The 19,750-nt window shown below is 47.5% G+C and overlaps 1 protein-coding gene across 10 annotated transcripts in view; it reads right to left on the reverse strand.

Annotated features, from left to right (window-relative positions):
- Window positions 1–46: 46 nt before the first annotated feature.
- syne1a (spectrin repeat containing, nuclear envelope 1a) overlaps window positions 47–19,750 on the reverse strand; it is a 95,358-nt gene continuing 75,654 nt past the window's right edge. For 5 of the 10 annotated variants that reach the window (XM_052052396.1, XM_052052393.1, XM_052052395.1 and 2 more), the window contains 46 exons: window positions 19,559–19,687; window positions 19,309–19,482; window positions 19,022–19,237; window positions 18,791–18,892; window positions 18,388–18,507; window positions 18,101–18,301; window positions 17,792–17,965; window positions 17,568–17,699; window positions 17,272–17,468; window positions 16,968–17,100; window positions 16,681–16,863; window positions 16,448–16,597; window positions 16,149–16,325; window positions 15,914–16,069; window positions 15,667–15,828; window positions 15,425–15,595; window positions 15,171–15,304; window positions 14,815–15,019; window positions 13,569–13,751; window positions 13,192–13,338; window positions 12,949–13,103; window positions 12,712–12,859; window positions 12,439–12,533; window positions 11,947–12,184; window positions 11,523–11,774; window positions 10,979–11,104; window positions 10,519–10,674; window positions 9,839–9,997; window positions 9,574–9,740; window positions 7,781–7,943; window positions 7,465–7,652; window positions 7,229–7,379; window positions 6,966–7,148; window positions 6,674–6,811; window positions 6,405–6,596; window positions 6,002–6,293; window positions 5,601–5,669; window positions 5,148–5,281; window positions 4,900–5,026; window positions 4,490–4,701; window positions 4,200–4,406; window positions 3,931–4,059; window positions 3,587–3,829; window positions 3,402–3,503; window positions 2,819–2,877; window positions 47–1,388 (listed from right to left, as the gene is read on the reverse strand). In XM_052052396.1, coding sequence (XP_051908356.1) covers window positions 1,112–1,388; window positions 2,819–2,877; window positions 3,402–3,503; window positions 3,587–3,829; window positions 3,931–4,059; window positions 4,200–4,406; window positions 4,490–4,701; window positions 4,900–5,026; window positions 5,148–5,281; window positions 5,601–5,669; window positions 6,002–6,293; window positions 6,405–6,596; window positions 6,674–6,811; window positions 6,966–7,148; window positions 7,229–7,379; window positions 7,465–7,652; window positions 7,781–7,943; window positions 9,574–9,740; window positions 9,839–9,997; window positions 10,519–10,674; window positions 10,979–11,104; window positions 11,523–11,774; window positions 11,947–12,184; window positions 12,439–12,533; window positions 12,712–12,859; window positions 12,949–13,103; window positions 13,192–13,338; window positions 13,569–13,751; window positions 14,815–15,019; window positions 15,171–15,304; window positions 15,425–15,595; window positions 15,667–15,828; window positions 15,914–16,069; window positions 16,149–16,325; window positions 16,448–16,597; window positions 16,681–16,863; window positions 16,968–17,100; window positions 17,272–17,468; window positions 17,568–17,699; window positions 17,792–17,965; window positions 18,101–18,301; window positions 18,388–18,507; window positions 18,791–18,892; window positions 19,022–19,237; window positions 19,309–19,482; window positions 19,559–19,687 — 7,608 coding nt within the window. In that variant the 3' untranslated portion in view covers window positions 47–1,111. The remainder of the gene's footprint in view (window positions 1,389–2,818; window positions 2,878–3,401; window positions 3,504–3,586; window positions 3,830–3,930; window positions 4,060–4,199; window positions 4,407–4,489; window positions 4,702–4,899; window positions 5,027–5,147; window positions 5,282–5,600; window positions 5,670–6,001; window positions 6,294–6,404; window positions 6,597–6,673; window positions 6,812–6,965; window positions 7,149–7,228; window positions 7,380–7,464; window positions 7,653–7,780; window positions 7,944–9,573; window positions 9,741–9,838; window positions 9,998–10,518; window positions 10,675–10,978; window positions 11,105–11,522; window positions 11,775–11,946; window positions 12,185–12,438; window positions 12,534–12,711; window positions 12,860–12,948; window positions 13,104–13,191; window positions 13,339–13,568; window positions 13,752–14,814; window positions 15,020–15,170; window positions 15,305–15,424; window positions 15,596–15,666; window positions 15,829–15,913; window positions 16,070–16,148; window positions 16,326–16,447; window positions 16,598–16,680; window positions 16,864–16,967; window positions 17,101–17,271; window positions 17,469–17,567; window positions 17,700–17,791; window positions 17,966–18,100; window positions 18,302–18,387; window positions 18,508–18,790; window positions 18,893–19,021; window positions 19,238–19,308; window positions 19,483–19,558; window positions 19,688–19,750) is intronic. The other 5 variants (XM_052052401.1, XM_052052394.1, XM_052052402.1 and 2 more) reach the window with 3 other exon arrangements.

Here is a 19,750-nt window from a genome sequence, read left to right on the forward strand (position 1 = left end):
CGGCCCTTGGGATGGTTACGAGTCTTCTTATTCATTTAAACACAACTTAATATTTCAGGTTTTATTATATGCAAAGAGTATTCAGTATTAGCAAACTGTACAAACATAAATAACATTTTTTTACTTCGTGTGGTTTGTCCTGATCGCTCAGGAATAATAATTAGCATGACGAGAATAAAAGCACATTATCATTATTAGCTTCACAACCAATGATTGTTTGGCTTTGGGGAGTATCAAGTGCATGCGCATACACAAAGATTAAAAAATATATACGTATATTTCGGACAAATGGTCATTAAAATCATCACAATTAGCCCGAATGATTAAATACAGAACATGAAAAAAGTAAAACAGAAATACAAGCCTTGGCATTTGGTGGGGATAAGTCAGCCGTTTTAGCTCAAACTACGGCTTTTCAATTCGTCAGTGCAGTACCTTTCACACAGCCAGTGCTCTGACGCTTCTTTAAAGAAAAAACAAAGTGAATAAGAATGACGGAAAAATGAACACAGAATAATTAAATTTCACGTTTAGCGCTCAATAACTATTTGTTTTAGGCCAATTCAACGACTTAGTCTCGCACGTTCCGATCAAGCAATGAAAGTGGCCGTCACATCCGGGTGTTTATTCCAGGAAGCGAATCATCTTCCCGGTATTTTCATCCCGGAAGTGTCACAAATGTGTATTTATTTTAAACAAATTAGATTTCACACCGTAAACGTCAATGAACTCAATGTGATTAGAGTCACGTTTTTGTTCTTTGTATTTCCAAGTGTATGTTTCCTTGTGCTGTTTATTTATTAATAATCTTCATAGCTGAACATAAATAATAGCAGCACTGGGAATAGTAGACGACTTTGGCTCCCACTGAGTGTATATAAATAGTGCTTTGTTTCTCCCCATTTAAAAACGCAAAACCAAACAACAACCCTCATAATTATTTATATCTACACATTTAACAAATAAAAAATATTTCACGCCTTAGAGAGACGGTGACATATTTGTCCCACGTCCTGGTCATAATATATTGTTGGTGTCGGGCACGGGGTGAAAAGGGCACATTCACAGGAGTCCTTGGCAAAGCGAGAGCGAGGAAGAAAAAAAAAAGCAACTATATGGGTGGAGGTCCATTGGTGTAGCGTAGCATGGGGTGAAAGGAGCGGGCAAAGTTGTTGGCATGGTGACAGCTGTAGTCCTCCTGGCTCATGGGCACCATGCAGGCCAGGGCAATGAGGAGCAGAAGTAGAAGATGCACGGGCAATGCCGCGCGCAGAACCCTCTGCATGAAAGACGGCTGCTTGGAGGAGGGGGAGGACGACGAGGAGACGTCCAAAAGGTCAGAACGGGAGGAAACGCAGCCAGCGGCGCCGGTGGGTGACCTCCTGCGGCTGGGAGGGAGGATACGCAGAAAAAGGAGTCAAGCACTTGAGTGTTTGCAAAGCATTGCTATGGGCAGCAAACTCGTTTCAATCAAGCTATTTCTGCACCAAAATAGCATTTTTCTCTTATCACCGAGATACTTTGGACAGTTCATTTTAGTTAATGACTACCTGAGAGCGAAGAGCCGCTTTCATCGCTCTGCTCATTTCATTTAACGAGATATTACTATCATATAGTTTGCTGCGCTGCATCAAATTGAGAGTTTCTAACATGGTGACCTTATGCAGCCACACAAAATTAATTATTTCTTGTTCTGACCACCAAAGTTGTACACAAAAGACACACACATGCACACAGCTGTGACCAGAAGCCAGAAACCACAAAGAATTCAAGCACATGGAAGAACAAGTGGGAGGAAGTCAATGTTTGAGAGTTCAACGTCATGATGTTCTTATTGTGCAGACGCAAGCAGCGGTAATGCCACAAGCGTATGTCTGGATACTTTCTCTTGTCAGTGCCGTGAATCAGAAGACAGGACGACGTGTTCTTACCGCTCCCATCAGATCACCCACCCACAGACACAAGTGCTGTGACACATTGCCCCTGATAGCGCAACATAGTGTGTCTACGTTACACCATCTTCAATGCCAATCGCTGTGGCTATGTGGTCTTGTATACTTGGGGGGTTAAAGGAGACCTAGTCTGGAAAATTGACTTTTAATGACTTGTCTACAAACTTGTGGTTATACCATCTTCCCCAAATTCTTTTCCAAAAGTCTAAGATAACGCACATACCTTTACAGACGAGGCTGACTAATTCCTTTTTCACCCAAGTGTTAAAGCAATCCATTTTTACCAAAACAAAACAGACACAATGCTGCACGGCTCCTGAATAGCCAGGGAACCGTTTTAAATTGTAAAATGGACAATATTTCTATTCATGTTATTTTTAGATGCAAAAGAGGCCCAATGAGGAGTGTCGATTCAGAGGATTAAAATTTAGGGGACGTTTGATTGAAACCAAAGGGGAGGGAGTAAGGAAAAAGGACAGAGGAAAGAAGAAAGGAAGGTGGGAGTTAAAGGGGAAACAAGGCAGCTTATTGCATTACATCCTGCTAAGAATGAGAGGAAACATGAAGGGAAACAAAACAAGTAAAAAAAAAGAGGTTGCCATCCAGTGGGCTGCGGGGACATGTGCACATGCGGCAAAGTGAAGCAAACGTACAAAGGCGAGAAGGCAAGAGCCTGACAAGAGGCTACTCCCTGATCGCTTAGGAGCTGGTCACATGACCTCTAGAAAAAGCGGGACACCATGGAACGCCATTTTTCCAAAATGATCAAGTGACGCAAAGTGAGGCCAATTTTTGTTTGGTTTGAGTTTTGGGTTCCATTCCCCGGTCCCGTCTTTGTAGAGCTCAATGAGGGGTGCTCAAGGTACCTGTGGCGCGGGCCGCTCTCGGGGGATCCGGGCTGGGCCTGACTACTTTTGCCTCGGGGCTGACGGGCGTAATGAGCAGGGTGTGAGGCGTAAAAAAAAGAAAGAAAGGAAATGTTTCAGTCAAGAGGCAAATGAGGACATAAAAGAACTCAAAAGAGTCAAGCCAAAAATCAGTTATCGTCAACAAAGCAGCAATGTAAATATCAATGATTGATCGATTGGCAAGAAATCTGGCTTCTCAATTTCTGCGACAGAAATATATCAACATAAAAAAAAGTCTTTTTTAAAAAAAAAAAAAAAAGCCAGGTTTTCTTGTGCATTAGTTTGCTGGATCAGCATGTTGAAAGCGGCATCTAAAAAAAAAAAAAGCGTGGACCTCGACAAGGAAGTATTACAGGAGACACCTTTTTGTTTACGGGCAAAACAACAGGAGTTGCATCTAGATCCAAAAAAAAAGAGAAAAGAGAGCATGAAGGAGGAGTATAAGGGCGACGCAAATGAAGTTTCCCCTTTTCAGCGTGGCCCTGATACTCCCTTGAAATCTTCTCTTAGCCAATTTCTTATAAGCTTAAAAATGACCTACCATTGGTCGCAAACTTGACTCTGAGGCGGCAGACAACGCGGAAAGAACCGGAGCCGCTGCAGAGTCGGCGGCGATATCCGATTCAGACATCGGTGAGAATTCCTGAAAAGAACAAAAAAGGAAAAGCACCAAAGTTGTAAAACAACGGGCTGTCATCCACGAGAAAGCGCCGTCGTCGTCTCCACCTTTTGCGGGTTCTGGCGCTCCAGTCGCTTCTGAAGCCCTTCCAGGTCAGCGTCGACCTCACGCAGCAGCAGCCGTAGCCTGTTCCAGATCACGTGCACCTTCTCCTGCGCCTCCAGACACTCTCCACCCGGGGAGCTGTGCAGGGGCGCCGGCGGCTGCGCCGTGCTGACCAGCAGCTGAGCCGACAGCTCCTGGAGGGAAGACACCTTCTGCTGCGAGTCCAGCAACTCGCGTTTGATTTGCTGCGTGAGAATGAGGACAAAGTCGAGTCAAAAAAAAAAAAAAAAGAAGCTATTGAGACTAAAATAGAAGAAAATGGCAACAATATGCATCATGAAAGTACCGTGAGTGTCCTGTGACGAGCGCGCAGGGCTTGCGCGTTCAGGTTGGGAGGGATGGGCACCACCTCGTTCCTCCTGCGGTCAATGTTCTCCAACCACAGCAGCAGACCATGACTCATCTCGTGGAACTCCTGAGGGGGGAAACATTTTGTTTCTACATTGATACATTTTTTTCTAGAACACTTCTCCTTCAATACATTATTTCCCAACTTTTATTGAGCTATTCGAAAGTGCTCTGAATGGTTACTGTTTTGTTTTGTTCGTCCAGCACCTGGCACTGCATGAGCGCTCTCTGCAGCTCCTCCCTCCACTCCTCCAGCGAAGTACCCAGGCGATCCCAGTGCGCGTTCATCTCTTTCAGGGCATCTCGCAGCTCCCATGCCTCCTCTGAGTCGGGTTCCGACTGAAGGAAGTTGGCGCTGCTCAAGTTGATGGACAGGACCTCCGACTTGTGGGTTTCCATGCCCTTCTGAAGCTCCTGAGCACCACACGGGGTGAGGGGGCGGAAACGGATTCAGAAAGAAGCGCTGCTGCTAAATGTTTGCATTTTTAACCACTAACCCGGAGCTTTTTGATCCTCTGCTGGATGTCGTGGATGTCCGTGCTGAGCTCCAGGCCTCGCAGTTGGCCCAGTTCGGCTTCGCAGCGACCCAGCCATGCACGCATGGTCTGCAGGTCCGAGATGAGCTGCTGCCACTGCTGGAGGTTCTGCTTGTCCTTGTGCTTGTCACTCATTGTCTGAGCCTGCAGCAGCTCCCAGCGCTCGATGACGCCTGCATGGAAAACCTGATTATTAAATGTCTCAATCCTCTCACATCCTGAATGTTACGCCTACTGACAGCAACGGGGTTATTTTATAATATACATCTTTAGGCATGATTATTGACGTACGTATATTGTGGGATCATTTTGCTAGTTTGGAAAAAACTGCATAATCCGCACACTGTTACACTGCGTGAATAAGCACAAACCTGCATTCTGACTGTCAGCGCTGGTCGGGTTTGTGAGTCCGGGCATTTCATCTTCGTCCTCCGTGAGCTCTTCTTCGGCTCTCTTCACCACATTGATGCTGCCGCGACACTCTCCCATCAGACGCATCTGCATCAGTAATAAATGGATTTAAGCACAAACACTTTTTGCCATGGAAAAAAGGATTTTTTTGCTTTTTTTTTGTTTTGAAGCATATTTTGTTGTAAAAATTTAATCAGCAGCGACGCACATAGCCCATATAGGTGGAGTCAGCGTCGGGGCTGGAGCGGCTGGCGGCCTCCTCTCTGGCCTGCAGCTGGTACCGTGATGCGTCCAGAGCCTGGTCCAGTTGTCTGAGGCTGGCCTCCAGCTGTCCCGGATCGCCTGCACACAAAACACAACGGGGGTGAAAAAAATGGAAAAATCCTTAACTGAGCATCACGTTTTCGTCAGGCGTGTTGTAAACAGACATGATGCATGCATAAATCTGAAGTGTAAAGACCTCAGGTGGGGCAGGTTAAACATGGTTATTATATGTGGAACCTCAACATGCAAAGGATTCATCTTAGCATGCTGCTCAATATTATTGTGATGGATGGCGACATGCAGCTGCCGTGCTGGCATGCACGATTTAGTATGGCGGCTGGTGGCGTGCGTTCCCGACACATGCCGCGACATTTCCAATCAGTTCTGCAGTTCCTACCGGAGGACGATTTCAATGTGTTCTCAGTCAGTTTTATATAGGCCTCAGGACTCTCGGGAATAACTACGTCTGAAGAGGAAAAACAGAACATTCCCTTTTTATGAGGTGGGTTACATATATGCTTCTGCAGAAAGTCTTCCCCGCGGGAGTCGACGCTGTTGCGATCATTTTTCACTTCCTGTTTGTGTGGGCAGGTGTCCCAAATGCTTTTTGTTTATGTAGTGCATGCGTGTCTTGACCTCAGTGATATTCATTCATTGTCTTGTAAACAGTTTTTTATAGCTAGATAAACGCTAATTGAGAGACCACTCCAGTCAAGCAGAAAATCGACCTTGCTAGACAACAGTGACCTCTGTTGCCAGATGCTGAAATGACAGTTAAACGCAGAAGAAACGCCGAACCTGACAGCACTGCCGTAGCCGTCCTCAGATACTCCTCTTCCTCTTGCCCTTGGCTCCTTCCCCCGTGGTTGCGTCCCCCCGGGCTCTCCAGACCCCGGCTCAGGTCGTAATCGTGGTCCCACTCCAGCGGGATGGAATCCACGCTGGCCGGGGTCTCCCGGCCCGAGCGTTCTGCCCGAACGAGGGTGGCCGCGCGACTGGAGTTGCGAGGAGACGTCGAGTCGGACCACTGCAGCACGGACAGGTCGGCGCCGTACTCCGTGTCGGAACCATCCAGCTCATCGTCTGCCAGCTGCGAGATGAGGATGGAAAAGTGTTACATCATGAAATTAATGTTCCGCAACGTTCACGCTCTTTGTTTGTAATTGCCGGCAGTTTAACCGTATGTGTTCAGTGTACTCACAGGAAAACGTGTAAGCTTCTTGTAGTATCTATTGACACGTCCGAAGACCTCCTGGTAGTACCTCTGCAGCTCCTCCAACTCCTCTTCGATCACAGCGGCATCGAGAGGTTCGCTCTTCTCGATCAGAGCGTCACCCTGCCTGAACACAAGCTCGATCTTGCCCATGTTCAAATGGATCTCCTGCTGGAATGCCTGAAGCAAACACAAACACATGACCATCAATGCTCATGGGGAAGCCCGCGGACGATTCGAGTCGTGTGCGGGACGACCTTGAGTTGTTTAATTTTGGCTTGCACGTCGCACTCGGAGAAGTGCTCAATGTTGGTGAGCTGAAGATCCATCTCGGTCAGCCACACAAGGATGCTGTCTCGAGCGGTCTCAAACTCCTCCCGCTGGTTGATGAAGTGCTGCGGGACGCAGGCAGATTTTTTGAGAGTTATGCTCAATGAAATTGTTAAAAAATTGGGATTGTGTAAAAAAAAAAAAAGTTCATGAATCCTTGTGTCGTTCCTGTAACCTATCCTTAAAATAATGCGTTGAAGTTAAGTGTGCGGTCGTTACCTTGAGACGGCGTAAGATAGCGGCCACCCTCTTCTGCAGGTTGTCCCACCTCCTGTTCCCATCGTGCACCATCTCCCTCAGACAGCAGGACGCGTCTGTGCGGTTCTCACGGGCCAGGCGGCGGTACTGCTTGTTGATCAGCTCCAGCTGGGTCAAGCGCTCCTGCACTTGCCGTTGGAAAGCCTGCACACAAAGATGTTACAGTATTGTGTTTTTTTCAAAAATAATTGCCACATTCAACAAGATCATGCAAATAATCCTACCTCAAACTTCTTGAGTTCCTCTTTGGCAACGGTATAGAGGACTCCAGAAGAGTTGGGCATAGCCGCCGTTCTCTCCGAAGTCTTCAACCACTCCTCAAAGCGGGAGTAATCATCCAAAAACTTCTGCCATAACCTCCAAGTCTCCTCAATCCTAAAAAGAAAAAGGTCCAGAATCGCTTTGATCAACTTTCATTGTCCGTTTTGATTCCTGTGCCAAGCTCATTCAAGACACCGACTTCAGCCTCCTCTCCATGGACATGGCGCAGATGTTCCTCCAGCGCCGATCCAGCCCCCGGGTGGCCAGCTGGATGGAATCGCACTCGGTCTCGGTGGAGCAGGCGTCGCAGTCGTGAAGGAGCACCTCGCACAGGTTCAACACGGACGCCACGCCCGTGCTGTGCCTCTCAATGTCCTTCTGCAGCTCCTGGAAACAAAAAAAGGAGCACAATAGCAATGTCGTTTTTACGTTGTCGTTGCGTGAAAGTCATATCAAGACTTTTGGAAAACCAGTAGGTTTTTTTGGGAGGAGGAAGAAGTGGGGTGGGGTCTTGCCTGCTGTTGGCTGAGCTTCCTGTGGATCTCCTGCTCGTCACACGTGTCATAGACAATGGGCCTGGATAACTCGGACTCGATGTGAGCCAGCCAAGAGCGCAGGCTGCTCATGTTTTTCTCCAGCTGTTGCACGGCCACCAGGGTCTCCCGCAATTTCTTCAACCTGACGCAAGGCAGATCAACAGTCATGCACGGTACGTACACTAAGCGCTTAATGTGACAAATAAGAACCAATCTTATTTGATTGCATTTGAGTCGAAATGAATTTCCAGTATCATTTAACTCATTCGATACCAGCCAGTTCTGGACCAAGTCTGAAAAGACGTTTAAAAACGTCTTTGGGAGTGAATGTGTTCAAAGCACGTAGTACATTTTTTTTTCACATGCTGGATGGAAGGTGTGGTACATATGACAAATGGGGGTTGGCAATCTGACCTCTCGCCAAAAAAAAAAAAACACTTGAGATGAATAAAGGTGAAAGTGACGATTAAATATGCCACTTGCCACTCTGCACTTGTGATCTTCAACTAAAACTTTATGCAACCATTGCTGACCTGTGTACTTACACATTTTTAGTTTTTTTGCGCTGGATCACGCGTAATACAATGTAATTAGTTGACAAATAGTATGCATTCTTGCCATTCTTGGTCATCTCCTTATTCAGTTTAACCTAGAAACACACCAACGCCGCTCCTGTAGTCATACAATGCAGCCAATGATTCTAGAAATGCATGCGGAAATACAAAACAAAAAGAGCAACAGCCCCACTACGCTCATCGCTGATCCTTAACTCGCACATAAACCACGACTCATCATTTAATCACCATCAAAGTCCACCTAAGCTCCAAACCCAGACGAAATAGTTTCAAGACAGAGCTACGACATTGCAGAAAAGCTCGCGGAGGTTTATCTTGCCTGGTGGCGTCGCAATCGCAATGTGGCAGATCCTCAGCCGGGCAGTCTGCCATTTTCTCCGTCCCTAAATCCAAAACCATGTGGGTGCAAGATTCCCGGAGAAGACGTTTCGCGAGGAAGCGTTATTCCTCATCTGAGTGGAAGCCGCCTTCTCTTTTCGGCTTTGTGCGTGGGGACTTTCTCCCACCGAGTGTGTGTGTGTGTGTGGTAAGGAGGTCGGGTTGGGGCAGCTGGTGCTGTGTAGTGTGGCACAAGTGTGACTGATCAACTGTTGTACTCCAAGGTTAAAAAAAAAAAAAGGGAGTGTGTGTGTCGGGGGTTGGAGTGACAAGTCCTGCTGTTGCTAAATGTGGACTTACAGTCTCAGAGGCATGTGCCAAAGAGGCGGGCTGAAAAATACACTTCAAATGAACGTGAGCAAAGGCAAGAGAAGCCATGCATGATAAGAGCAGCGCAAGGTACGGAGAATAGATATGCACTTAACAGTTGGAAGTAGCATAATGGCACTGGAAAGCGATGGTCGTAATTGCTTCAAAGTTAACATCCCTGCTATGCGTCGCTCGAGCAAAGTATACGACAATGAAAGCGCAGCTGTCTGCGTGAGGTCAGTCAGAGCGTCCCTACTCGTGATTCCCAACAGAGGACAACAGCCGGGTGGCGGTGGTGGAAAATAGGGGCCCGGATTGTAGCTTTTATTATCGCACATAATGGAGCATCTTATTTTGTGTTTGTGATTTAATGTTTCGGTTCATATTATTAGGCTATAATTTGTTGATACCAATCATTGTATTTTACTTCCATATTTCTTGATAATCCAATGACATCCTATCCTATTTTTATTATAATAGTTTTCAAACACGACTCTGGGTTTGACCCACCTGGCTGCAATGAGGTCGAGGAGGTGCGTCCACCGCTCGCTGACTTTATTGAGTTTGTGTCGTATGTCGGCTGCTTTGCTGTCCTGGCTGGCCTGGGCCAAGCGCTGGCCCATGAGCTGCAGCTGCTGCTTGTTCTCCTGAGCGACACTGATTTCCTCCTGGTAGTCCTGAGAGAGAGCCGATGACAAGTTAAGACGTGAGGATGAGGAGGAAGTGGAGGAGGAGGCGGATGCCCTTTGTGCTGCAGAGTGTGCGCCGGGATCACCTTGCGCAGCTTTTCGATCATCTCCTCAATGCTGATGTCTCCATTTTGAGAGACTTTGCTCTCCATCTGCGTGAGCCACTCGCACAGCTCCTTGTTCTTCTCGTTGAACACGGCCCATTCGTTCAACTTCTCGCTGACCTGCTGCCTGCGCAGCAAAACCTGACAACGCAAACATGAAAAGACACGCGCATTGTCATTGCAAGACGGACTGAAGGGAGTGGTTTGTATTTAAATCACCCTTTAAGTCACCTCAAGTTAAGCTGACTCCTGAATGATATGACAAAAACAAGTCACACATCACTAACAAAAAAAGAACGGAAAAAAATATCAATATATAATTTTAAAACACTATCCATCAATATTTAACATCAATAATCAAATTATTTAGAATATTTCAATTATTTTCCAAAAACAAAGTATCTTGAACTCAACCAATGCATTATATAAATAACTCATATGTATATTTTTTAAAGCAACTTAATAATAAATAGAAATTTATATTTTGAAAATGGAATTAATTCATTTTAGACTTAAATATATAGCTTAAATTTTTATAGCAATCAATTTAATTTAGTTAAAAAATACAGTCGATAGCAATAATGAGCCATTGAACTTGGAAAAAAAAATGGAATGCTGGCTAAACGAAGCAAATTTAACGAGCAAGCGCATTCTAACTGTACCTGGTGGCACACTTCTTCCCACTGGCGCTGGAGAAGCCCGAGGCGCTCCTGGAGGAGCGTGATGTCATCGCTGCCGACCACGCCCACCAGGCCATCCCTCAGGAGGAACAAGGAAGCGAGGTCACCGCTCCAGCCTTCCACGGCGCTCTCCAGCTCCTGCGTGCACGTGACATGGTGACGACAAGAAAAAGGCCACTTTTTGCCTTCGCCGCCAATGTCGGCCCTGATATTAGCAATCAGAGACGCTACACGGCATGCGAATGATCACAGAAGCGCCGTCACCTTGCACACAAATACACAAACGTATGCAAGCACGCACCCCCACTGGCTCTCTGCGTTTGAACTCCCTCCTCCCTCCTTGACTCTCTTTCACCCTGTCTTTCTCTCCTTCGCTCTGTGCTCCTCCCCCAACAGACCACACACGCATTCATCATAACGGGATTCCGCAGCATCTTTCAACCTTGCATCTCATCTGCTCGGCGTGCAGCTCATCGTGACGATCGGGCAGCGGCGCCGACAGCTTCCTCTTGAAGGCCCGCAGCTTCTCCAGCGAGGCGTTGATGCCTTCCTCGCACCGCTCCCAATTCTATGCTCCGAAACAGGACATATAAGAGACAATAAATGAGAGCGCAGAACGCAGGCAGGGAACGCCACGCTCCGATGGGCGTGGGCTATTTTTAGAGCGTGGATAGCTCGGGGGTATCTGAGGATGAAACGGGATCGTATTTAACAAGGAATGTCGCAGGCAAGTAGAAGACAAGTCAGCAGACACAACGTTCGGGAGGCAGTCAGCTCAGAATATTGCTTCTTCTCATTACGACATTGCTTCCAATTTTGGCAATTTTTCCAATTGACTGTTTGATCGAAATTGCAAGCTGTGATGATTTTTGCAGATTTTTGAACGGTAAATGATTATGTGTATTTTTATTTTTCCCCTTTAAAATGACCACATTTTAAGTCCCATATTTCAAATATCGTAGTGTAAAAATGCACAATTTGCTGACCTTGAGTAGAGCAAGCAGCTCCTTCCTCTGCTGGTCTAGGCGCTGGTGGGCGTGCCTCCACCTCTCCTGAATCTCCATCAGCTCCGTCTGTAGCGTGGACTCGGCCTGAGTGTCGGCCGACAGCAGTAAGCTTCTGCCGACCTCCACCGTCACGATGTAGACTCCCTGCTGCCTCTTGAGTACACGCTCGCGCAGCTGCAGGAGCCGGGACAGGGAGAGTGGACCGAGGGGGTAGAGGTTAGCTAAGGGAGTCTACGGTCGGTTAGAGATGGGGTGGAGGTTTGGTAGTGAGGGAGTGGGGGAGGGGGAGTCAGACTGGTTTAGTGCCTATTATTATAATGTGAGGAATATGACAGTACTTTTTTGTCCCAAAGCAGGTGAAGAGCATTCACACACACACGACCTGCATGTTACCAACGCATACTTGTATCTGATCCAGCAGATTCCTGGCCTGCTGCAGTGCAACACTTTCTCCTCCGGGGTGATGCGCGTCCAGCTCACGTGACACATCCTGGAGCCAGCGCAGCAGTTTTTCAAACATCTCGTGGTAGCTGTGCCACTGATGGAGCAGACTGTCAATGATGCCCCTGCGCTGCTGGGCACGCCTCACCACGCCTTGCCACTGATTGGCCAGCAAGGCCAGATTCACGCTGAAGTCTTCTCTGTTGGGGGAGGATGAACACCGTAACATTGCTGTGGTTATGATGATGAATTCGATCTTAAGTCCAATTATATTCGGTTTTACCAAAGCGATGGTCTATTTCTACACACATGCTCTCAATCGTTGCTTGTGGGGTTTTGGGTTTCTTGAAAGGCGCTAAATATATTTAAGCTATTATAATAATTATTATGATGATTATTTTTATTTTTATTACGATTTCATATTTCAGGTCATGTGCTTTTTCTGTCGACTTACCCATCATCCACTTGTCCTTGGTCTAGCATATTATGCCCATCGCTGACAATGGAGTAAAGAATCTGCTGTTGGCTGAACATCTCAGCCTGGAACAACTGTAAACACACACACATACAGAGTATGCCGAGATTCCTTCCTGCCTCCTTTCCTCCTGTTCTTAAAGACGTTTATTGAAAAAAAGGGTACACTGAACCTACTAGTGGCCTCCCGTATAAGAACCCCATATTTGGACATTGAGCACACACGTTCACCAAGACTCAGTGCGTTTCTGACCTCGTGATCTTTCTGCTGCTCCAGCAGACTCTGGTAGTTGCCCGTTATCTCGACGGCCAGTTTGTTCTCCGCCTGAGACAGAAAGTCCATCCAGGCTTCGCACTTCTGCAGGAACGTCTGGTGCAGGAGCAGCGCTGCCTGCAGTTTACTGGAGTCACAACAGTGTTAGTTTGTTTTGGTACCGGGGTAGAGCACAAAAGTACAGGGGGGGAGATGCGCGAGAGCAGAGTGACGTACCTGAACATCTCGCTGAGGAGAGCAGAGTGAGACGCCCACGATCTGTTCAGACGCTGCAGACGCTTCAAGTCTCCGTCGTTAACCGGCAGTCGGTACATAAGGACGTTGACACGCTCCAAGTCTGGAGACAGACTGCTTAGCTTGGACAAGGGAGCCTGCGAACAACAGCGCTTGCTCACTCGCATCCCAAATGAGGAAAAGTGGATTTTAAAAAAAAAGGAAGCGTAGGGCCATATGTCCTACCTTTAGTTTGTCCATCCGTGTTTGTATGTCAGTCAGCGCCGGCGAGCCGAGCTGCTCGGACTCCTTCAACACTTTCGCAGCCTCATCGTCTGTTTGAATGAGTGCGTCCAACTGGTCCCTGAAGCCCTCACAGGCCCGACTTCCACACTAGTCAACGACACAAAAAAATACATCACAATGTGCACCAAGTTAAAGCTTCCCACTCACTAACTATTACGGAAAATATTAAGATCAATTCTTTTGAAACAGGGGTTGTCTTTTCCGATGTTCAAATGGAAGCACCTTTTCATAACCCAAACATCTTTTCCTTGAACGTTAAGCAAAGGTGGCATCAAGGTTTGCAGATCCCGAAAAGGCCCCAAGTTCTCGCTACGTACCTGCAGCGCCTCCTGCTGCCTGTGTAGGGAAAGCGGCAGCGTCGACAATCGTTGCGTCAGCGCCATGTGGTCAGAGTGCAGGGCGGCAAACGAGTCGGCGTCCACTTGGCTCCTCAGCTGCTCTCCCAAATTTTGCAGCTTCTGCAGTAAACGCTGCACCGATTCCTGCTCACTGAGACACTCCTGTCATACCGATAAAAATCAATGGAAGACATTTCATTGTCTTTTTAGGAGCAGATAGGTAAATATCATCATTGTTGTTGTGATCACTGCGTAGTAGTCATATTTTCATCTTATTTTGTTTGTGGGGGCTTTTTGTGTGCAGATGTTTTTGTGTGCCAGTCACTTTGTGGAGCGCTGGCATATGCGTTTTATTTTCCATTTAGTTCAAACTAACCAAAGGTTAATTAAAATTGAAAGTTAATTTAGTTGAAATTAATCAAACTTTTAATTTTAAATGTCAATTTAATTCATTCATTCATTCATTCATTCATCTTCCTAACAGCTTGATCCTCACTAGGGTCGCGGGGGGTGCTGGAGCCTATCCCAGCTGTCTTCGGGCAGTAGGCGGGGGACACCCTGAATCGGTTGCCAGCCAATCACAGGGCACACAGAGACGAACAACCATTCGCACTCACACTCACACCTAGGGACAATTTAGAGTGTTCAATCAGCCTGCCATGCATATTTTTGGAATGTGGGAGGAAACCGGAGCACCTGGAGAAAACCCACGCAGGCCCGGGGAGAACATGCAAATTCCACAAAGGGAGGCCGGAGATGGAATCGAACCCGGTACCTCGGCACTGTGAAGCCGACGTGCTAACCACTGGACTACCGGGCCGCCAAATAATCAAACTTTTAATTTTAAATGTTAATTTAATTAATTTGTTAATTTTAATTAATCAGTAGCTATGGCATGCACTGCCAAGACGGTGATTTCATTATTATTATTTTCTCTTTTATTTCCGGAATTAACGAGTCTGGGAAGAGTTTAAGATGTGAGAGAAAAATCTCAAGCAAAGGACACGCAATGGCAGCAGGACACTGTTGTGTAAATCAGGGGCCAGTCTCTCTATTCTCTAAAGGCTTTTGTTGGACTGGACTGCGACTCTCCATTCAAGAACACTGAGAGGGAGGGATGCAATTTTGTATTCGGGGGGGGAAGGCACTTGTAATAAATCAGGGGAGTTTTGTCTGGATTCCTACTGATCCAACGGTGCAGCCCTCTTAGACGTCGTTTACTCACGTCACAGTCCTTTATCCAGGCGCTGCTCTCCTCTTCTGTGATGTCCTTGTCAGTGGCGCTTTTGAGCAGGCGGTCCACACGTTCCTCCAGCCTTTCCACCGCTTTCACACAAGTGCCAAATAATTCTGTGTATTGCTGCCACAGCCCCAGCAAGGCCTTACTGCTCCTCAGCTGCTCCGAGATCTGCTCTAATAGATCGTTCCACCTGAGGAAACAATGTCTTCATGAACTCATTCACTCCCAAAGACGTTTTTAAACGTCTTTTCAGGCTTGGTCCAGAATTGGCTGGTATTGAATGAGTTAAAGATTTCACCTCCAATTGGGAGTTTGTTTGTTTTGTTTTTTTGCTGTGTTACCTCATGTTGACATCCCGCTGGGCTCTGGTGAGTGTTTCCGCCACACACGGGTGGCATTCGGTGAGGAGCTGTTGGGTTACGGAGCCAAACTTGAGTAGACTGCTCTCCTGCTTGTCCATCTCCTCTTGCAGGTTCTGGGTGGGACATAAAACACATCCTAGCGACTTCCCCATCTTGTGCCACTTCCTTAAACAGCTCAAATTCATGACATTTAATCATGAGGAGGTGCGCGCGCCCGTTTGTGCGGCACTCACCTCCAGACTCTCCACCTGCTGGTGCACGGCCTCCAGGGAGCCACTTATGACTGGCAGCCGGGAGACACAGTACCTGCCCTCCATCAGGTAGCCATCGATCTCTTCTGCGACACGCCTGTATAAGATCCATTTTTCCAAGACCGAACGCAGGCTCACCTTCATCTGATTTATCTGTGACAGCAACCCTTGGATTAAAGCCCAGCAGGACATCATGTCGGTAATTTGTTGACGGATGAGTTTACCGTGTGGTCCAAATGAGCCCATGATTTCTTGAGTCCTTTGAGGGTCTCCTTAACAACAGCACCAGCACACGTTTCTGCTTTCTTATCCCGGATGAGAGTGTTGCCTCGTTCCTCGGCCTTCTCCAGATCCTTCTCTTTCTCCTTCACCAGTTCCTCCAACTCCTGGAAAAATGACAACATAATGACAGTAACTTCCTGTGCTTTTGTGCCTGCTGGAGGAAAAAAAGTGCGCCGTTGATAAAACTACCTGGCAATCTTTCAGTGCATTCTGCACAGATGCGACATCCTCTATCCTGTGTCTCTTCTTCAGTTTCTCCTCCTGGAGTGTCAGCCATGTTTTCAAGGCTTGGACTCCATTCTCGTGCTCGAGCCAACTTCCCAAAAGTCCTTCTAAATGCTGAATCTGAAAAGAAAAAAAAAAAAACAGACACAACTCAGTGTCATGGCAGTGCAGTTGGCAGACATGGAAACAGATGAGTTACCTTTTCTGTGATGAGCCCCTGTAGTATCTGCCAACGTCTGTTCATAGCTCCAAGGCTCTCGGCAAAGTCGGTTTTGTCGCTGCGCTTTGCCTCCACGTCCTGACTGCTGATCTGCAATACCGACTGATTGACAAAGTCCACAGTCAGCTGTTTGCAGGTCAAGTCGATGCGGAACCCCTGTGAAGAGAAGAGGGTGCTGGCAATTTTCATTTTGTACCGTAATAATTTTGAAAACAAAATAAAAACTACACGGAAAACCTGACATAGTCTTTGATAACTGAATGCGTTTTCCTTTTCACCTTGTACTTTTGCAAGAAGTTCTGGACCACCTCTGAGCCCACAGCCCCGGCGATTTGGTCCTGGTCTTCGTGAATAATGTTCTCCATGAGCGTGATCCAGCTGATGAGCTCGGCGATGGCGTGTCGCGAAGCCAGCTTCTCCATTTGCAGCTGAGGGACAAAAGGTGACAGAAATGCTTACGACCACATCGGAAGCAGGCAAAGGAGCCCATCTATCGTCTTCTCTCACGGACCTGATGGAGCTTCTCTTGGACGACGGGAATGCGAGTGAGCAGCTCGGCCCACTGAGCGTCGACGTGGCCCAGGGCTGTCCTCAGAGTAGCCGTGTCCACCCGTTTCAGTCTCAGCAGCTGGTTGCCCGTGCTCAGGACGGAGGAACGCAATGATGACTTGGCATCCACCTCCTTCGAAAACTCCTGTAAGAAGTTATCCATTTATGACATTTTGGACTTGATCACAAACTTCCATCAAAATACAAAAAAAATGTGAACTTCCCACAAGAGCGAACATCAGAACATACCAGGAAGGCACAAAGATGATCCCTGACAGTCTCCAGTTCCTGAGGCACGGTGACCGACTGCGCGGTCCAAAATTCAAGTCTTTCCAGAGCCAACTGCAACCAGTGGCTTAATTCTGCAGACTCTCTTTGGTACCTAGTAAATGACAAACATGATTCAACCACAAACACGAACGCTATAAAACTTCACATTCAACTGGGGACAGAATAGAAAGAAAATGAATCTGGAAAATCTCCATACGAGCCGCACACACACAAAAAAAATCCAAAACAACGTTATTCAGGGTTACGTTTTCCTAAGTCCGACCTGCTCCAGTGTTTGAGGGTGGAATCGAAGCGGTGCAGCTCCTTGTTCACTTTGGTCGTGGACAACAGCCAGTGTTCTCCCAACTGAGTCAGCTGGCGGTCCAAGTCTAAACAGCTGACAGACAGAAGCAGCCTCTTGCCTTCCTCCAGGACCTGATACAATTGGGGCTGATGCTCGGTCAGACTGGCCTTCAAACGCTGAAACGCAACAGGTAGTTGGTGTCAAGCTTCTGGAGCTTCATGGTTTCAGAGCAATGGGCCTCATATTTTTTGTCCCAGTCAAGTGTTGAGTCTTACTTGGTAGAGACCGATCCTCTCCAAGAGTCTCTCCTCGGTCTCCTCCACCAAGCCTGCCGTGGGGATGCTGCACTCGATGGCCTCCAGCTGTCTACACAGAGCCTGGTAGTCTTCCACAAGCCTGCTCCACGACTGGCGGCGGCGGCGACAAGTGTCATCAACGCTCTGCTCTCTTCAACGAAGTACCGGTAAATGTTTTTTTTGAAAGCGCTGCTCGTGCTCACCTCCAGAATGCCCTCCAGCTCCACCCCCCTCCTGTGGGCCTGTTTGAGGACACTCTGAGCTAAAGACATGGTCTCCTCAAGGGCCTGGCTTTCTCGGGGCGCCACCAAGCCCGACACTTTGCGGTAGAAGGTCTGAGTGAGGATCATGTGGCATTCAAGAGACTGGAAGAACTCCTGATGGGGAGGGGGAAAAGGAAACATAATCATGCAGCATGGCTTGTACTTTAAACTGCAACCTGAGCACGTTTGTCCATTTGAAAAATCAAACGCGGATTGATTGAATGTTTTGAAAAAAGAATGACACCTTACTTTGTGTTTATCCAGTAACATTTGGACCTCAGTGACCGAGGCGACTGTCATTTTCTGGTCGGCGGCAATTTTGTCCTGGGCCGTGTCCACCAGGTCTGTGAGGTCTCGGAGCGCCGCCTCGTACTGAGCCTTAAGGGAGAGGGCTCGGTTCAGGCCGCTACCTCTGGAGCCCACCATCAGCAGCAGCTCTTCATATGCGTCCTGCACAACAAATGTCCATCATGTTACCAGTGCCGTCCGAGAATGTAAGCTAGTCTGGGTTTGTTTTTGTTTTTTTTCTTCTTTACCTGTAGTTTGAGGAGTTCCTGGTGGGAGAGTCGGTCAGATTGGAGCCCTTCAGCTTTGGTTTTCAGCTCGGTCACTCTCTGCTCAAACTCCTTCAGACTGTCCTCCACCTCTGATAATGTCTGCAAAGCGCACCAGAGCATCGAGAATTGGATCAAGAGTCCTGAAATATTTGAAGAACTTTGTTCATTAAATTAATTGGTTCGCTAAAATTTCTTTTTTATTGTAAACAATAAACTCAAAATATATTAAATAATACAAATATGATATTTTGTCATTTCATGTGGGTGGCGCATGGAGTCGAAATTTGATCATTCGCCATGGTTGCCGTTTCCGGCTACAGTAGTAGATTCTAATCGTTTTCATTCGACTGTGTATCTTTTTCTGTGCATGTTGGCATCCGACCTCGATCTGCTTGGCCGCAGGTCTGTCCACCGTGGCGGCTATCTTCTGTAGCAGCAGGTGTTTGCTCTCGCTCAAAGCTGTGAACAGCATTCGGAGTTCATTCTGGCACAAAGACAGCAAGTGGTGTTGACGTTAAAAAAAAAAGGGGGGGGCATGTTTACCGTCCATAATGAGATTTTTTTTTTTTTTTTTTTAAATCACAGCATCAGGACTTTATAATGAGAATGTTACCTTGAAGTTTAAGTGCTCCTGGAGTTTGTCCCTCATGGTGTCGCATTGCTGTTCAAGGGTGGAGTCCAGCAAGCCCATCCTCTCCTGCAGACCTTCCAAGGTGTCCTCCATCAAGGCTCGCTCCTCCCCTCCGCACAGCCGCCCCGCCACTCCACCCATTCGATCTCTGCACTGGTTCACCTCTCTGCTCATGTCCTTCAGATATTTACTGGTGCACTGCACGGATGAAGCGATAAGAACATGATAGAATTTGCTCACTGTGAATCACCGGTCAACCCGTTTCTTACCTCTAAATGTGCGAGATGTGTCTCTGTGTCTTCAGACAACAGCACGGGGCCCGAGAGCATCTCGTTCTCAGCGGCGTCCAACCAGGCGGAGGCGGCCGACGCTGCGGCATACAGATTCTGTTGTAGCGCCATCTCACATGAGGAGAGCGTCATCTTCTGCTCGCCGCTTTCTGCCTGCAAAGAGGAGCAAGGGGTGTTGACGCAGTGACGCAAGAAGCAGTATTAAGTGGTTTAAAAGAGATCGGTTGACCTCTTTGGTGATTCTTTCTAGAGCTTGGCTGCAGGCCTCAAATAAAGCTGTCGGCGAGCGAGAGTCCTGGCTGGTGGACTCGCCTCTGAACACCAGGCTGGGACTGGTCAGGCGGGACCGGTGGATGATCTGCGCACACACAGTTGACATGAGCGACGACTCCTGAAAATGACATACATGTTCCGCGGAATG

Source organism: Hippocampus zosterae, chromosome 19 (assembly GCF_025434085.1).
Source record: "Hippocampus zosterae strain Florida chromosome 19, ASM2543408v3, whole genome shotgun sequence".
NCBI lineage: Eukaryota > Metazoa > Chordata > Actinopteri > Syngnathiformes > Syngnathidae > Hippocampus > Hippocampus zosterae.